At 44.0% G+C, this 15,747-nt stretch overlaps 1 protein-coding gene across 1 annotated transcript in view; it reads left to right on the top strand.

Annotated features, from left to right (window-relative positions):
* Positions 1-12,884, top strand: part of fam20cb (FAM20C golgi associated secretory pathway kinase b) — a 32,213-nt gene extending 19,329 nt beyond the window's left edge. The window contains 8 exon segments of the mRNA NM_001280087.1: positions 7,949-8,041; positions 11,096-11,211; positions 11,730-11,910; positions 12,004-12,113; positions 12,208-12,289; positions 12,376-12,435; positions 12,509-12,659; positions 12,768-12,884. Coding sequence (NP_001267016.1) covers positions 7,949-8,041; positions 11,096-11,211; positions 11,730-11,910; positions 12,004-12,113; positions 12,208-12,289; positions 12,376-12,435; positions 12,509-12,659; positions 12,768-12,884 — 910 coding nt within the window.
* The last annotated feature ends 2,863 nt before the right edge of the window (positions 12,885-15,747 follow it).

Genomic DNA, 15,747 nt, shown 5'->3' with positions numbered 1-15,747 from the left:
AGGACATGCTGTGGCACTGCTGCTATGTCTTCACATCCCAGCAAAGATACCATACCAACCCAGGACAAGCCATGCGTGTAGCACAGGGTTATAAAAGGTCCCGGCAAGTAAAAACCATGGGAAATGGTGAGGAAGAGGTGGGCATGACTGTCCATGCTTCCATCAGGCCTGGCAATAAGCCGGAACTGTTGGTTGAGTGTTAAGAGGGTGGCTGAGCAGCTAATAATTAGCAGTTAACATGTTTCAGGGAAAGTTCACTTGGCTCCGACCTTGTTTAGTTACACCACATCAGTTTTCAAGCTCTCAAACTCAGCAAAATGTGAAATATTCATAGCTGAAGTTCTTATAGAGCTTTCATCTAAGCCGAAACCTCACAAAGGGAGCCTGCTACCTGCTAACCCTAACCCCTACCCTTCTAAAGCACAAGCTACAAGAGCCCGCTCCCCCACCACGTGTTTTACCACCCTGTGGGTATTTGGAGAGTGAGAGAGAGAGAGAGATGCATATCATCCAAGAGAGGGTGCGGCCAGTATTAGTTGTAAAGAATCGAACCTGTTATATAACCTGGAGATGGCTTTAAACTTCTGCTGATTGTGTGGATATAAGTAAAACCTCTACCTAGATCCTGTCAGGTCTAGGCTCCCAAATAACAATTTTTCGTCAGTTACCCATAAAGAATCACACTTTAAAAGGAATCATGTACCAGCAATTTATTCATAAAAATGTGCTTTGAAGAGGTTTTGCTCATGGTTATGATGATGTATACCGTAACTAACATTTCATCCCGAGGCGTCAACGTGCATCTCATTACTGCAGACAATAGCAATCGCTTACAGAACCCCACCAGTTACATGGATGAGCTGCTCAATTCCAATTACACTCTGGTGATTGCAACACTTTCAGCGAGCGCACAAAGGCCGGTCAATGATGTGTGACCGCACACGTGCGCGCGTGCGCGCACACACCAGAGGAGGTTGCATATTGTTGCTGTAAGGAGAATTCAGAGAGGCTCCATCAATCTTGTCATCAAAAATCAACATTGCTTGTTAATCTCTGTCCATTGGTGCGTATGTGTGTGTGCATCTAAAAAAAATGAGATTCACCTTTCGGTCTGAGCGAGGTTTTACTGGACTGTGGGTCGATAGATCAATGTTGGGTGGAAGGCACACACTCAGCAGAGTCAGAATAGCTCTGGAAAGGCCACTGCAATCAGTCTTACCCGGGCCCGTCTCCTAATCATCCAGCAGAGATGCTCAGTCTGAATGGAGGCTATTTTTACAAACTGGCACTTGAACTACGTCCAGTCAACTCAGGTATGTGGCAATCATATGGATAATTGAATGGGATGACGTGCACCCTCTTGAGCTCCAGATGTGTGTTGGAGGCTCTTATATTTACAGCTCAAAAACTGGACATTTATTAACCCCAACAGGTCCGACTTTTAGTTAATCTAATACTCGGGGGCAGGGGCGGGGGCAAAGGGCGGCAGATAAGTGCAGCTAAAATGTGGCCCGGCCAACAAAATAAAAACAACACCCAGATAAGATCATGCAAATTGGTTCTTATTGTGTTCTTTCATGTCTATTTACAACCACATTTTTACTTTAAACAGCAAACGTCTGCTGCTGTTTGGCCCCCCTTCGCCGTCACCACGTAAACACCATTGTGTAAACAGTGACATCATAGCCCCACCTCGACCGTGGCTGCTATATGTCATACATGCAGAAACACGCTGTCCTAGTACTTCAACGGTTGTAATCATCCCTAATGTCATATCAAGACAAATACGCCACCACCTGTTGGCCTGGCAAACTAAAACATTTTTTATTCAGCTCTTTCTGACCTGTTTGCAACATCCATGTTCTATAAACCTGTACATCAAAATGGTGAGCTGAATTCCATACTCCAAGCTGCTCTGTCAAGTCCACTGATGGTGCCATTACCTCGCTGGTGTTGATAACTGGATGAATGGTGCAGATTACAGAGAAATGCATCATCTTTCCATTCAGTGATTCATTCAGTCTCTACTTTAAAAATGGCGATTAGGGAGATATTCTGGCTGTTTTCTGAGATGGGGTTTATCTCCATAATCCATGCTCACCTTCCGATAAGAGATTCCATCTTCTGCATTTCATCCTTCTCTGAAAATCAAAAAGGGTTTTCTCGGCCCATCGGAAGTCACAACCTTTAATGAATCGATCTAACCCTTCCTTCATCCGTTGGCTTGAAGGTGACAGACAGAGTACACGGGGAAATCCGAGCATTGTGCAGTAATTACATCCCAAACTGAATTCATAATCCAAGGCAATTTAATTAAATCTGAGCCCTTCCTGAATTCCCGCTGGTTTTGATGCATTCCACACAAAAAGGAAAGTGATTGGATGTTTCTACGAGTTTTCCAGCACTGGCGTGTGGGACAAGCCCTCGACCTTTAATGTCAGAGCTGCTGTATTGGTTGAAGGTAAATAAAGCATCAGGAATTCTGTGTTGCCCATGGATACAGAAGCAGTGTGGATGCCTCTGCCAGTCAGAGGCAGCTGGCTTGATGATCTGTTTCACATGAAGTGAAGGAGACAGAGAGCCAAAGATGAGATAGGACCCGCTGTTGTATCAGGAGGTGCGAGGCTGGGACCACCTTTCCCCGCTGTACTGTGGCGGTATATCTGTCATCGATTATGTTGAAGCGATGTCTTCATCGTCTGGCCTGTTTATCTGCCCAGGATATTTACGGGCTGGTGTGATAAGAGCTCGGTGCAGTGGGAGGAGCGCTGTAGCTCCTGGCGTATTACGCTCTGTGTTTACACACTTCTCTATGAAAGATTCATGCAAAAATAGGCCTGTTAGACTCTGACTAATGCTATTGCTGTAGTCGTGCCAGGGTGCTCTCCCTCTTCTACCTCTTGACATTTCACACTGTCTTGCCATGCTTTAGACCCCCTCATAGGTGTGTTTTTCCCTCTGTGAAGCCCATTTATTTCCTTGCTTCACAAAGAATAGGACTGTTTGAAGTGGGTCCAAATGAGGAAGCTATATTAAAGGCAGGAGATTAAAGGAGCTGGCTTCTGGATGGCATCATTTAGATGATGTTTTACCCCCAGAAACGATAGAAATGCTTAAATAGATTACATCTGTTCAATTCATTCAACAATTTTCACGTGTGTGATATTTATGAATCAAGCTCGCATTGATACATTTCCCTCAGATAGAGGGTGTGTTTTAGTTCTCTTTCTCTGGACGTGCGCGTGTCTAACAAATTTATTATTTTTTTCAAGTCCAAAATCAGAAATCTTGAGTAGTCGCTTTGGCCTGTGTGTGTGTGTGTGTGTGTGTGTGTGTGTGTCAGGGGAGGGGGAGGGTGAGGGGGAGGGGGGGGGGGTGGTTCTTGAAGGAAACAGCTTTCTCTCTGCATGTCAAGCCCGAGATCTGAAGGGCTATAAGGGAGGAAAGGAGGAGGAGTAGGAGGACAGGAAGGAGGAGGAGGAGGAGGAAGAGCACCGCAGTGTCTGCAGAGGCATGGCAGCATCACACTTGTAAAACTGCGACACACAGAACCTTAAGTACACATGAAGACATGACTGATACCTGAATGACTGTGTTACGGTTGTTTTGAGGGCCATTTAAATATTTGCTGTTAGGTCAATGAAAGAAATCTGTTGACGCCATGTGTTTATAACCGTAGAGAATATAATATAAATTAGACATCATCCACATGGCAAGATGTGTATTAAATGTAGAAAAATAAAAATGGAACACGACTAATCTACGGTCACTGTGTTTTTCTGTTAACAGAACGTTTTTTTTTCCATCTATTAGTTTCTGTTTTTTTTAGTTTAATGTAGAAGTTAACAGGGCAACTCAGGACAACATGTTCTTTCAGCAAAGAATTCAGTACAAAAGAAAATCGGAAGCCTATATAACATCTTATATAACATCTATACAACTTGTTGCTGCACATGGTGTTTCTTCATATTTCCGCTGCACTCTCCTGTTCCCCTACCTGCAGAACACTCTCTCACACCCTTTACAGTCCTATCTCTGAGCCGTGTGTCAGTCCCTGAGATCCGGTTCAAACCCCCAACGGTAACTCTCGCCTCGTCGGAAGCAGGTACGCCTGCCTCATTTGCCGCCGAAAACCTTTTTCCTCTCAATTTATCAAATGCCATCGCGCAAAAAGGTCAGCGTTTGCATCTCGCTGTGCTCAAGATGAAGCGCATCGCCTCCCCTCGTTCCCAGTTTCGCCTGCGATTTTTCTTTCTCTTAATAACTGATTTGGATTCTCCCCCTCACGTGCGTCTCAAGGTTTACACGACTCCTCACACCTCCACATCCTTCTCTTGAGGCTTACTTTACGGTTTAAAAAAACAATGTGTGTGTGATGGTACAGTATGTGAGTAATAATGTGGTGTGTGAGCCTGTGTTCACTTAGCCGTGCCCACGGGTTTGATGGATGATGTGTGACAAATGTGTGGAGTCAGCCCTTTGGTGGGGACCCAGCAGGGCTGGAAGATGCCCTTGTCTCTTTATATTTTACAGCATATCTTTTTACTCCTCTTCCTCCTCGCTGTGCCCCACCCCTGTCGCTACTGGCTTACGTTGATCGATTGACAGTTTGACTTTGAAATTGCATTTTTTTTAAAAACTCCCCTAAAATTCACCCTGACAGAGATGTGATGCACCGACGTGGGCTCCGTGTTTGCTCCCCTTGGAAAATCCAATGAAAATCTTAAAATGGTTTGTTGGCTTGGCTAAACGGAGATAAATGCTCGAGCAAGGATTGTTTAAACGTCAGAGAGAGAGAGAGCGTGCATTCAGCTGCGGGGAAGGAAGTTAGCGTTCATTTATAACACTGAGCTGTCCCACTGCTGGCATCCTTCAAAATGAATAACTTTCAGTTGCCAGGATGAAACACAAATGTCTTCAAACCCGACACAAGGACTATATATATTATAGTCTATACTACATATTTAAATATGTAGTATTATAAACATGACATGGTTGCATGCAGGTTTGGGATCTCAGAGTCCTGCTTCTAATAAGAGCCTGACCTTTGACCTTTGATGTTGCCGGCATGCTAATTTCTGTCAGTGTCTCTATGAAAATCAGGGGCCCAAATTCCCACTGACATACCTTTTTAAAGCTCATGTAATTGAGTTTACCTGACTGTGGGTCGTTAGATGTGACCACCCAGTGTTTTGCTTTACTGTGGACGACGTCACCTCCAAGCAGACGCCGAAGGAAGAAAAGGCTGATTGTTATTTGGACCAAGTGAACTGGATGAGAATTTTTTATTCTGTAGCATGAGACCGAATACCTTTTCTCAGCTTGATGTCAATAACGGGGCAAAAGGAAAAGCTTCCGTCTCACCCCCCCCCCCCATCTCCCGCTGCTGCCAAGGCTGTCCGTGCCTTGTTACACAGGTAGATTTTCCAAATGCACGCTTGTCGTCTCACACTGCAGTGTGTTAGCCACGAGCCCCTCCTGAGCGGGGAGTGGAGCCAAGAATCTCCCTGACCACCCAGAGTAAACTTTGTGTTTACAGCAGATCAGGGGTTACCAGGCGCGCTTGGATCAGAGCCTCCGTGATGAAGAATCTGACAGGCGAGACAGAAAAAACCTTATCTGAATCAGGCTAAATGAAAGAGACTACAGTACCTGCTTTATTTCCGCCTCCTCAGTGAGCCCAGCACATACTGTGTGCTCAAACATTTATAGACTTTATTATGTGGTCATGCATTTATGTAGGCTTCCTCTGCTTCATGCTTCCTGAAGACACGTGACGGGAATATGCCCAGAGTGGCCTAATCACAGGTGACGCTGTGGCTGGATTCAAACACAAGGTTGCGTAACATGTAACGGCTGCATATTTGTTAGTTCACAGGACTCAAAGAGGCGTTGAGTTTTTCCTCTCCCCATTATTCTTCTCATTTAACTCGCCGCTTCTGTCACATTAATCTCCTCTTAATCTCTTCCCTCTCTCTTCATTTGCCTGCTCCCCGGTCAGCAGGGGGGGCATGCCCTAAATAACTTTATTGACATTTGAATTGGATGTGGATCATGGCAATTACCCAGTCTTCCTGCTTCCTGGCTGGCATTTGGCAAGGTGGGGGGAAGGATCTTAAGCCAGTGCCACAGGCAGAGAAACGAGTTTTAATTCCATACGCATGACCGTAGTTATACGGTCTTCTCATATATTAGTATTAACGGGCACATAGGAAAGCAGTGACACGTAACATGAACACCACCTCAGGCACACGGCTTTATAGCTTATAAATAAAGAAGCTTAGCGTGGTAACTTCCCCTATAGACGGCACTATAGTAGGTCTATGTGAAGAATGCTTGTTGCTTTTTAAGGCCAAACATTCCATCAGTCATACAACTATTTGCACAAGGTTAAGGAAGTATCTGTGAAGACACAAAACCCAACTGTCAGCTTTGCTGTCTGCATTATGTTTTCCTCAAAATTGTTCATTTTGTTTGGTGATCTTGCATGTTCTGTATCGTGTCGTGCTAAGATAAATTAGTTCAAGTTAAATTTGAATTTAAAAAAAAGTCACATTCGAAGTAAATGTTACAAAATTTGGAAACACAACTGAATCCTCATCATGAAATTACACTGCAGTCACCTTTGAAAACAGCTTTAGTTTCCTGGATGCCATGATTCACCCCTGTGAGCAGCACTGGTCTGAATAGATGCAGCGTTGTTGTTATTTTGTTTGTTTTTTGCCTGATAAAACAAATTGAGGAACGTCAGGATTTGGTTCACATTGATGAGGGAGGGGTCCTGGTAGCGCAGTGCAACTTCTTTTCCTCTGAAGCCCACTGTAAAGTGATTGTTCTGCAAACTGGAAGAAAGCGCACGTGTGTCTGACTGCAGGGGGAATGTGGAAAGATGACAAAGACAGAATGAGAGCAAGAGAGAGGGAAGAACACTGAGGCATTTTTAGTGGATGAGTGTGTTTCTGGGCTCCATGTTGTGTTAGTTAATGACGGGTGCATATGTCAGCCACGCAGCTGTGGAGCTACAATCAGCCAGCCAGCTGAGGAGCGGAGCGATGGATGGAAGAGGGGGGGGGAGACCGAGAGAGGCAAATATGGAGCGCTGGATGCGGAAAAAAAAGTGAAATAGAGGATTTTTTTTAGCCATATAAACAGAGAAGTGCATCCAGAGGGAATAGAGGGAGAGACGGAGGGAAAGTTGCCAAGACAGTTCGTCTCGTTCGTCTTGCTGGAGCAGGGGCGGCAGAGCGGCAGCGCTCATGATTACACTCAGCTGCTTTCCTGAAAAGTCCCGGCAAGACAAAGTAAAAAAGCAGAGTGAGAAGGGAGGAAACGAGAGTTCAACTGTGCATCTCCTCTCTTTTGATTGTAGGTTAGGTGGCTGTCCTTGTATTTTCCAAAGACTGGCATTTGTCCTTAGATGGCCACTTCTTGGGGACTTTTCACTTCCTCTTCCTTTGACTTCCTTGCTTTCCTTTCCCCCCTTGGCCCAGCGGGCTGTCCTGCCCTGTCCTGGCCCGGACTCCCATCAACTCAGGGATTTAAGCCTTTAAGAGCCTCTTTTCCCTCCAGTAAGAGCTTTAAGGCGGAATGTGTGGGGAAAGCAGTTTTTTGGGGGGAAGGATCAGAGCCGGACAGAAATAGGTACGAGAGCAGGAGTGGGAGGACGGCTTTGACCTTCACTTGTCTCCGACGGCAGCAGCGATGAGGCCCTTTCGACAGAGCAGTGTGTAGCTCAGTGTAACTGTGGTTGCTATGGAGAAATCTGTGCTGTAACAACACAGTAATACATCTGTTTTGATAAATCTGCATCTAAATCTGAAGTGTGATATTTGGATACATTAGCATCTATTGATTTTGTTTTCTTTTTACACCACGGTGAGGGTCCGAACCCTGGTGTTCTGTGGGGGTTAAAACTGACGTCCCCTCCTGTCCTCCTGTGTCTCTGCAGGCAGACCCGAGAACAGGAGACCCCCCCGGACTTCTTCTACTTCTCGGACTTCGAACGGCACAATGCTGAGATCGCAGCCTTTCACCTTGACAGGTGAGTCCAATGTCTGTCCGCCCGTCCCTCTGTCTGTCCGTCTGTCTGTCCTCCTTCCATAATAAATGTGTGTGCAGCTATGTAGAAGTTTCCTTTGAAACAAATAATAACTTCTGGCAAATAATTTTGTGAATAAAAGTGCTGAGTCACACCAGACTGTCGCTTTTGGGTAAAATATGTTATAAATGATTTCCCCCCACACACATTGCCTAAATAATACATAAGATATGAAGACAAGTTGGGCGAGTTTAAAGGGGTTTGACAGGACAGCTTCACACAAAACAAGCAAATAAAAAAACTTACAATGTTGACACTCGTCCTTAAAGCTTTATAAAGAAGCAGTCACACGGTTCACATTTTACTGTTCCGCGTTTTAGTGTCTCTTAGAAAGTTCTGGTACACTTCCCACTGCGTTACTGGCAGCAATTATGTTTTCATTATTCGCTAATGTTTTATCCACTCATGGTAGCATCGCGGCTCATTTTGAAGGTTATATAACTGACAACTATCCATTTGCCAATTCTCCAAACTATGAAATGCTGGTGGATTTTAGGAGAATTTCCACAATTAAAGAAACATAACAATTCTACAGAGCGCTACACATGCTTTTTATTGCTAATAATACAAACAAGGAAAAGTTTGTGGTCCGCTTGGTTTTAAAAGGCCCGACAATGGGGGTCAAGTCTGCTGGTAGCTGATAAATCTGTAAATAATAAATTAAAGGGTTTTATGTCCATCATATTTCTTTATTTAAGAACCTAATAATAATTAAAGAAACTTTTTTTTTCATTTGCTCTTTATTTGCTTTACACTTCAAAGCTTCAGGCTTAAAAACACAACCTGATGTCTGTGGGACAAACGGCTGTTTGTTCAAGGTGTTTGTGGTGAGAGCCACCTGAGCTGGAGGGCCAGTGTCCTGCAGGGTCTCCCTCTGGCGTTTCTAATCAGCCCTTTCTTGTGTCAACCTCCCGCTGACCCCAGGAACAAGAGCCAGCAATATACCTGAAGGGTGTGAAGCGCTCGCGTGGGTTTTAATAATGACTCATTAGGGTCTTTATTTGTACGCCTCCCTCCTACACCTCAGTGTTTAACTGTATGTCTGGATGAGTCTCCGTTATTGTGTTCATTAATGCGCATCGACATGTTTCCCCGCTCTGTTTCACCCCCCCTAAACTAAATGGTGTTCAGACTGGGAGGTAGAGGCCCACAGAATGAATTCCATCCTCCTGCTGTTTGAGCGCATCTGACTCCACAGTGGCGCCATCGGCCATGCTTAGGTAACCACCACACTCGCTGACCTCACCGCCTTGACAAAGGTTAACGCTTCATGGCCTGCCTGCTGGAGGGACTCTAATGGAAAGAGAAAAAGCTCATGAGGATCTGTGATGGATCAGAGAAGGCGTTGCTTTCAGAGCTCCCGCTGACGTCCCTGTTGCAGTTGCTATTGTGAGCAGAAAGACCGTACTTCAGCACCAGAGCGCTGCCAATATGTAGTGATCCCGAGGTCACGCGCTCGCTTGACACAGGGCCACGGAGGGTGATGCTGAATCTGCTTTTCCTTTCGGCGCGATGACACCGTTGAGCAGCCATCGCCGGCTCAGCCACTTATCCTTTCTTATATAGTCTGCGCTGTTGTAAGCACCATTAATTATTTGATTGAATTTGAATGGGCCCTCGCCGTATTAAGTGGAGGAGAGACCACAAAGCAGCCAGCCTGGGTAGAAACTGTAGCTCAGACACCCGCTCAGAATTCCTACCCAGGCAGCAGCTTCCTCATTTCTTTTTCAGCTGGGTTTTATTGAAACGATGGTTCCAACATTGTTGTTCATGTGCACCTTTGAGCTGGCCTCCTAATCCCACACTGAATAGAGCACAAAATTAAAATGGCTGCACGCGAATGAGGTTTATTAAAAAAATGGAGCCGACAAGAGGAGTCAGCTGTTGACGTGGCGACGGGCCCGGGACCAGTCAGGCGGCGCGTCAGCCCGCGTCCGCAGAACGAGTTGCGTCCGCGTGTGTCTCACTTCGCCTGCCAACATTCAACTTGATGGCATCATTTCTGTGGCGAGCTCTGTTCAGCCTCCATTTCTTTCTCCTCCACTCTCTGGTTCCCTCTAAGTCTCTCTGCCCTCAGGCCGTGGCCATTAGGTGTTGTCAGGGGCATCCATTTTTAAAGATTGTGTGATGTGGTAGTCCAAGCAGTTTTGCTGACAGGGGCCACACATGCATGAAATAAGAATGTGGCACGCACCCCGGAACGGTCCCACGCCATCTTTCAGTTAATGACATTTTTTACCCTTCCTCTTTGCACCCCTGTGTAGATATTACTATGTAAATATACACAGTGACCTGTTCAATGAAGCAAAACCTAATGGCCATACATATTAAAATAGGAACTATAGAAACAATTTAATATTTTAGAATGCAATGCATAAATAAGCAGTTATGAAATTTTAAATAGTGTAACAGTGCCCCCTATTGGGATGACTATATTGGATTTGGATACAAGTGGACTGTGAAGGGATCCGGAACCAGGGATCAAGCGTTTTAATCCCATTTGGGGTGATTGTTAGTCTATAGGCAAATGAATCTTTTCAAAAGTTTAACTCTTCTATCATTTTTCAACCTTCTACCTTTTAAGATAACATATTTTTCCATCATTTACTATATGGGTTGACATGTGCCTACCAGAATTCCTTAATTTTTAATCCACTTTCTGTCTTCCTTGTTAAATGTTTAACATCTTTAATGTTAACGTTAGTCATTTTAAAGAGTCGACTCAAAGGATCCTGCGCTGAAACGGAGACTTATAAGGTTGATAAGTGTGATTTTTGGTTAAGGCACATTAGCTTTGCATGTACTGTGGGCTGCAGCTTCTGACTAGTGTCGGTACAGTCGCTGTATTCCCACTGTGTTCAGAGCACATGCAGCTGTCCCATTTATATCCTGCTGTAGCTTCGATTCATGTCCCACTGGCTCTCCCACGCCTTTATCTTCCCCTTCAGTACCCACTGGAAAAGCTAACCCCTGCTCCAACGTACCTGTGTCTTGCAGAGTCCTGGACTTCCGCCGCGTCCCCCCTGTGGCCGGGAGGCTCGTCAACATGACCAAGGAGATCCGTGATGTCACGCGAGACAAAAAGCTCTGGAGGACCTTCTTCATTTCACCTGGTATGGGCTGAGAATGGACAGAATTATTCATAGGCACAGACAGATTTAGAAATAACCAACGAGTCACGAGATCGAGGCCTAAAAACAACCGCCGCGTGTCCAGAAGAAAGACGGATGGTGCGGTTTTCAGCAAGTTTTTCTCCCCACAAAAGTTGAAGCCGAGCAAAAAGCAGAGTTTTCTTCATAACGTAGACTGATTCTGTGCCCTGAATTACTGCGCTGTTCATTTGCATCGGATTAATATTATCAGGGGACTCTTGCTTGTGCCAGTTTTCCTTATAGGCTGGCTGTATATTATACACCTGAAACGTTTTTACAGGATTAAAGATAGAATTACTGAAAGCCTCAGCAATTAATACAACTGAATAAATGCCCCCAGGTCATTGGAATCTTGTGTAAATGGTTCTTTAAATGAGTGGGATCATTATATGAGAGAATAATTAGCTTCTTTTTCTTTCAGCTGTTATTATTAATGATCTCACTGAGCAGCCACAATGTGTTCTTGTTCCCAATCCCAGCCAACAACGTGTGTTTCTATGGGGAGTGCTCGTACTACTGTTCCACTGAGCACGCTCTCTGTGGCAAACCCGATCAGATAGAGGGGTCCCTGGCTGCCTTCCTGCCCGATCTGGCACTGGCCAAGCGTAAGACGTGGAGGAACCCCTGGAGACGCTCCTACCACAAGCGCAAGAAGGCAGAGTAAGACATCATCCGGCATCCTCTGACATGGCATTTAAAAACTGTACTGTGGGTTTAAATGCATCAGTGCTGACTGACACTGATATTGCTCAGGTGGGAGGTGGATCCAGACTACTGCGAAGAGGTCAAACAGACTCCACCTTATGACAGTGGCACGCGGCTGCTGGACATCATGGACATGACCATTTTTGACTTCCTCATGGGTGAGACAGGACATCTGACACCACAGGGAAAGCCCAAAGAGTGAGAGGTTCCCATGCTCCCGTGGCTCAGTTGTGTGTTTGTTTGCCAACACAGGGAACATGGATCGTCACCATTATGAGACCTTTGAGAAGTTTGGAAACGAGACCTTCATCATCCATCTGGACAATGGCCGAGGGTACAGCACGGCTCTGCTGCCTGTTATTGCGCCGTTGGGTGTTTTGCCTGCACTTCTAAAATCCAACTTTTTCCATGTGACACTAGATTTGGAAAGCACTCCCATGATGAGATGTCCATCCTGGTGCCGCTGACCCAGTGCTGCAGGTATGATAATGAGGACAACGTATCTTATGTGTGAATGTGCTCAGAGATTTAAAATCACCTCCTCTCATTGCAGGGTGAGGAAGTCGACCCACTTGCGTCTGCAGCTGCTGGCGAAGGAGGAATACAAGCTGTCCACGCTCATGGCTGAATCCCTGGTGAGGGACCACCTGAGTCCCATCCTCATCCAGCCACACCTGGAAGCCATGGACAGGAGACTACGCCAGGTCTGCACTTCCATTCTTCAGATTCACAACTAGGTTTTATTTTGTTTTAATTATTCACCTGATTGCGCTCAAATACTCACAAAACTTGTTTATGTTCATCCTCTACAGATTCTGAATGTTCTGTCAGAATGTATTGAAAAGGAAGGGTACAGTTACGTCGTAGAAGACGACCTGCAGGAACAACAAGGGACCGACCACGTCCCCACCAGCCCGCGGTGGAGGTAGCTCTCTCCAGAGGCACGAACAGCCATCGAGGCAGGAGATTCGGTTGTACCCGTAAACTGGACAGGCATCTTGTAGCCCGGACAAGACGGCGTTTGTGTAGAACTGGCCCACGTGCTTGACATGTCTCATTTGATTTTCTCGGAATTGCGGTGAATCCCATCTGTCTGAGGTCAAAGCAGGCAGTGTGGGTATGGAATGGTTGGACTGGATTCACCAGCGGAATGGCCGGATCGCTGCGAGCGATGCCGTAGACATCGCCAAGACTCTTTGAACTCTCCATCCCTGACTGTAGGATCACAAATGATCCAAACAAACAACTCTTCCTCCGCAGCACGGCTAAAGCCTGAAGGTCTTGCAAAAGGCGCCCTTTTTTTCTTTTTCTTCTTCTCCTCATTCAGGACCCATTTTTTGAATTCAGTGAATTCCGCGGGGCTCGTAAAAAGCCTCATGAACCCCCCATCCCACCCTCACGCGTTGAATCATGTGTTGCTGTTGTTATTAAAAGTGTTTCATTTGATGGTGGAGGAGTTGGTGGTGGTTGACTTCCTGTTGTCTTAATTATTATGGGAAATTGTTCTATGGATCTGCACAAGATATGTTTTATTGCATCGTGGGATTTACGTTTCTATTTGTTGTATTTCTGTCATAAAATTTAAAGTTGTATATGATTTGGAGTACAGGTTTACTCCAGATTTCGTCTTTTAATTTTGCCCATAAGTCTTACTTGCACTTAAGAGAGTATTTATTTTTAAAAAGAAAATCATATTTATTATTTGGAATTGATTCTAATCAGCAAAGTCATTATTTCTGTTTGCGTTTGCCACCACGGTGCAGTTCCTCATCGGCCCAGCAGAGGACAACAGCAGACAGCAAAGGGTTCTTGTCTCGGTAAAATGAAACTAATCCATATTTCACACCGTTCTGATCTGAAAGCTTGTTTCAAAACAAATGTTGGTTAGAGCAATTCTCTGCCTGTGTTTACATTTAATTCAACTACTGTTTTTTTTTTTTAAATTGCAACCAATATGAGGTTAGATTTACAGTACCAAAAGCCAAATGTGACAATAATAGTTTTATATTATTATTTTCTTTGTAACATATTTGATGTTGAGATGTTGCTGTTGTGGAGAGATTCTTTTTCAGGATGTATATTTCATTCATAGCCAGCAGCTTATAACTCAAATGTGGGTGTCAACTCTTCAGTCTCTGGCTGAAAGTGAATATATTCAGTAGGAAAACTAGTGCCTGTGCAATGATAGAAAAATACTTGAATGTCAGGTTTCATATCAGAAAGGTCATGACTCCCTCTGGGTACGAATTACAGATAAGAAGGCGAGGCCTGTGTGCGCTGACTCCATCTGTTCAAACTTTTATTCCACAGGTTCCCATAGCTGGTGTCAGGTCAGTTCAGTGTGTGTGTGTGTGCTGGTGTGGGTGGGCAGCGGAGTGCCTCTAGATAATGCCATGTTAAAGTGAAACGCTTCTCTTTTCTTTCATTCAACTTCTTTCTGTGGATTTTTTTTATTTTTTTGTTTTATTTGCATCATGGTAAAAGTGCAATAAAACAAACAAAAAATAATAAGAAGTGCATTTATTAACACCCAATCATGGTGATTGAAACAAGAATGTGTCAAATTTTCCTCACAGTGTAGATTAAAGTAATAATTAAAATGTAATTTTTCTTTTAATGACTTAAATATTCAAAGCAAGATCAGGTTAAGTCACATGAGTGTGAAATGATAAATACTTTTTTTTAAATAAAAATACTTTTTAAAATTATTAAGTTATACTGTTTTAAAAGTTAGTTCTTTTTATTTTTATACTTAAACCTGTTCAGATTTATACGTGCGTTGTAAACCAAGAAACGAATTTGACCTAAAGACAACAGAAAGAAAAACAATTTTAGAGAGAGAGATAAAAATCTCGACTGAATTTGTGACTTTGTATCTTGTAAGGCTCAAATTTGAGTGGATGGGTGATTTGGTTATTTGTAGTCACCAGATACTTGGTATCCGGTTTTACTGGGGTCGTTTTAAACTTTTATTGCAAAGCCAGTAAGATCCCAGTAACAGTCCTAAAAAGCTCTGGCTCACATTTCTTCTCTGATTTATTTTTATCTTTGCACGGAGCTCTACCTCCCCCTTGTGGTGATAGAGGAGAACGCCATGCAAATTACACGCACCGTAGATTAAAAACATTTTATATCTCCTAATTAATTGGAACTAAAAAGTCTGTAATACCTTAGAAAGAATAATGCTCCATTAATATGATACAATATTTAAGTTGGAGAAATTCTTATTCTTTTTATTATCCTACCAGTATTAATACACAATAAAAGTAATTTAGTGCTTATTCTAATTTATAAAGCGGCAACAAATATTTCTATATATATATTTAGATCAACATTTTCACAAGCTGCTTATTGTTTGTAAAACAACTTTAGATGAGCATCTTGATTGACTTTAATAAAATTAGAAATAGTAATTGCTCAGAATCTGACCACCAGAAATAATATATATAGATTTAGTTTCTATAAATAAATTCTTCTGTTTTCAGTATGAAGTTGTCGCTGCAGAGTGAACGCTTAAATAAAGGCATGCTGGTGGTGGTCAGAGCAGTTGAACGGTGCAGTGGCCCTCGGTGCTGTGCTGTTCACAAGCATGTTTACTTTCATAACCTTTCTTCACGGAACAGCCGCCGGAAAAGCTACTTGGCTGGTTTACATAAACATACAGTACACACACACACACACACACACACACATTCAAGCATGCACGGAGGAAGCAAAGTCTCAGACAACAATCAGAGGGACAGAGAGTGACCAGAGATGAAGTGAGAGCTGTAATGAGAGCAGCCCACCGCA

Source organism: Takifugu rubripes, chromosome 1, assembly GCF_901000725.2.
Source record: "Takifugu rubripes chromosome 1, fTakRub1.2, whole genome shotgun sequence".
In the NCBI taxonomy this organism is placed as follows: domain Eukaryota; kingdom Metazoa; phylum Chordata; class Actinopteri; order Tetraodontiformes; family Tetraodontidae; genus Takifugu; species Takifugu rubripes.
The sequence above is the reverse complement of the archived record's forward strand: the minus strand, read 5'-3'. Positions and strand labels throughout refer to the sequence as shown.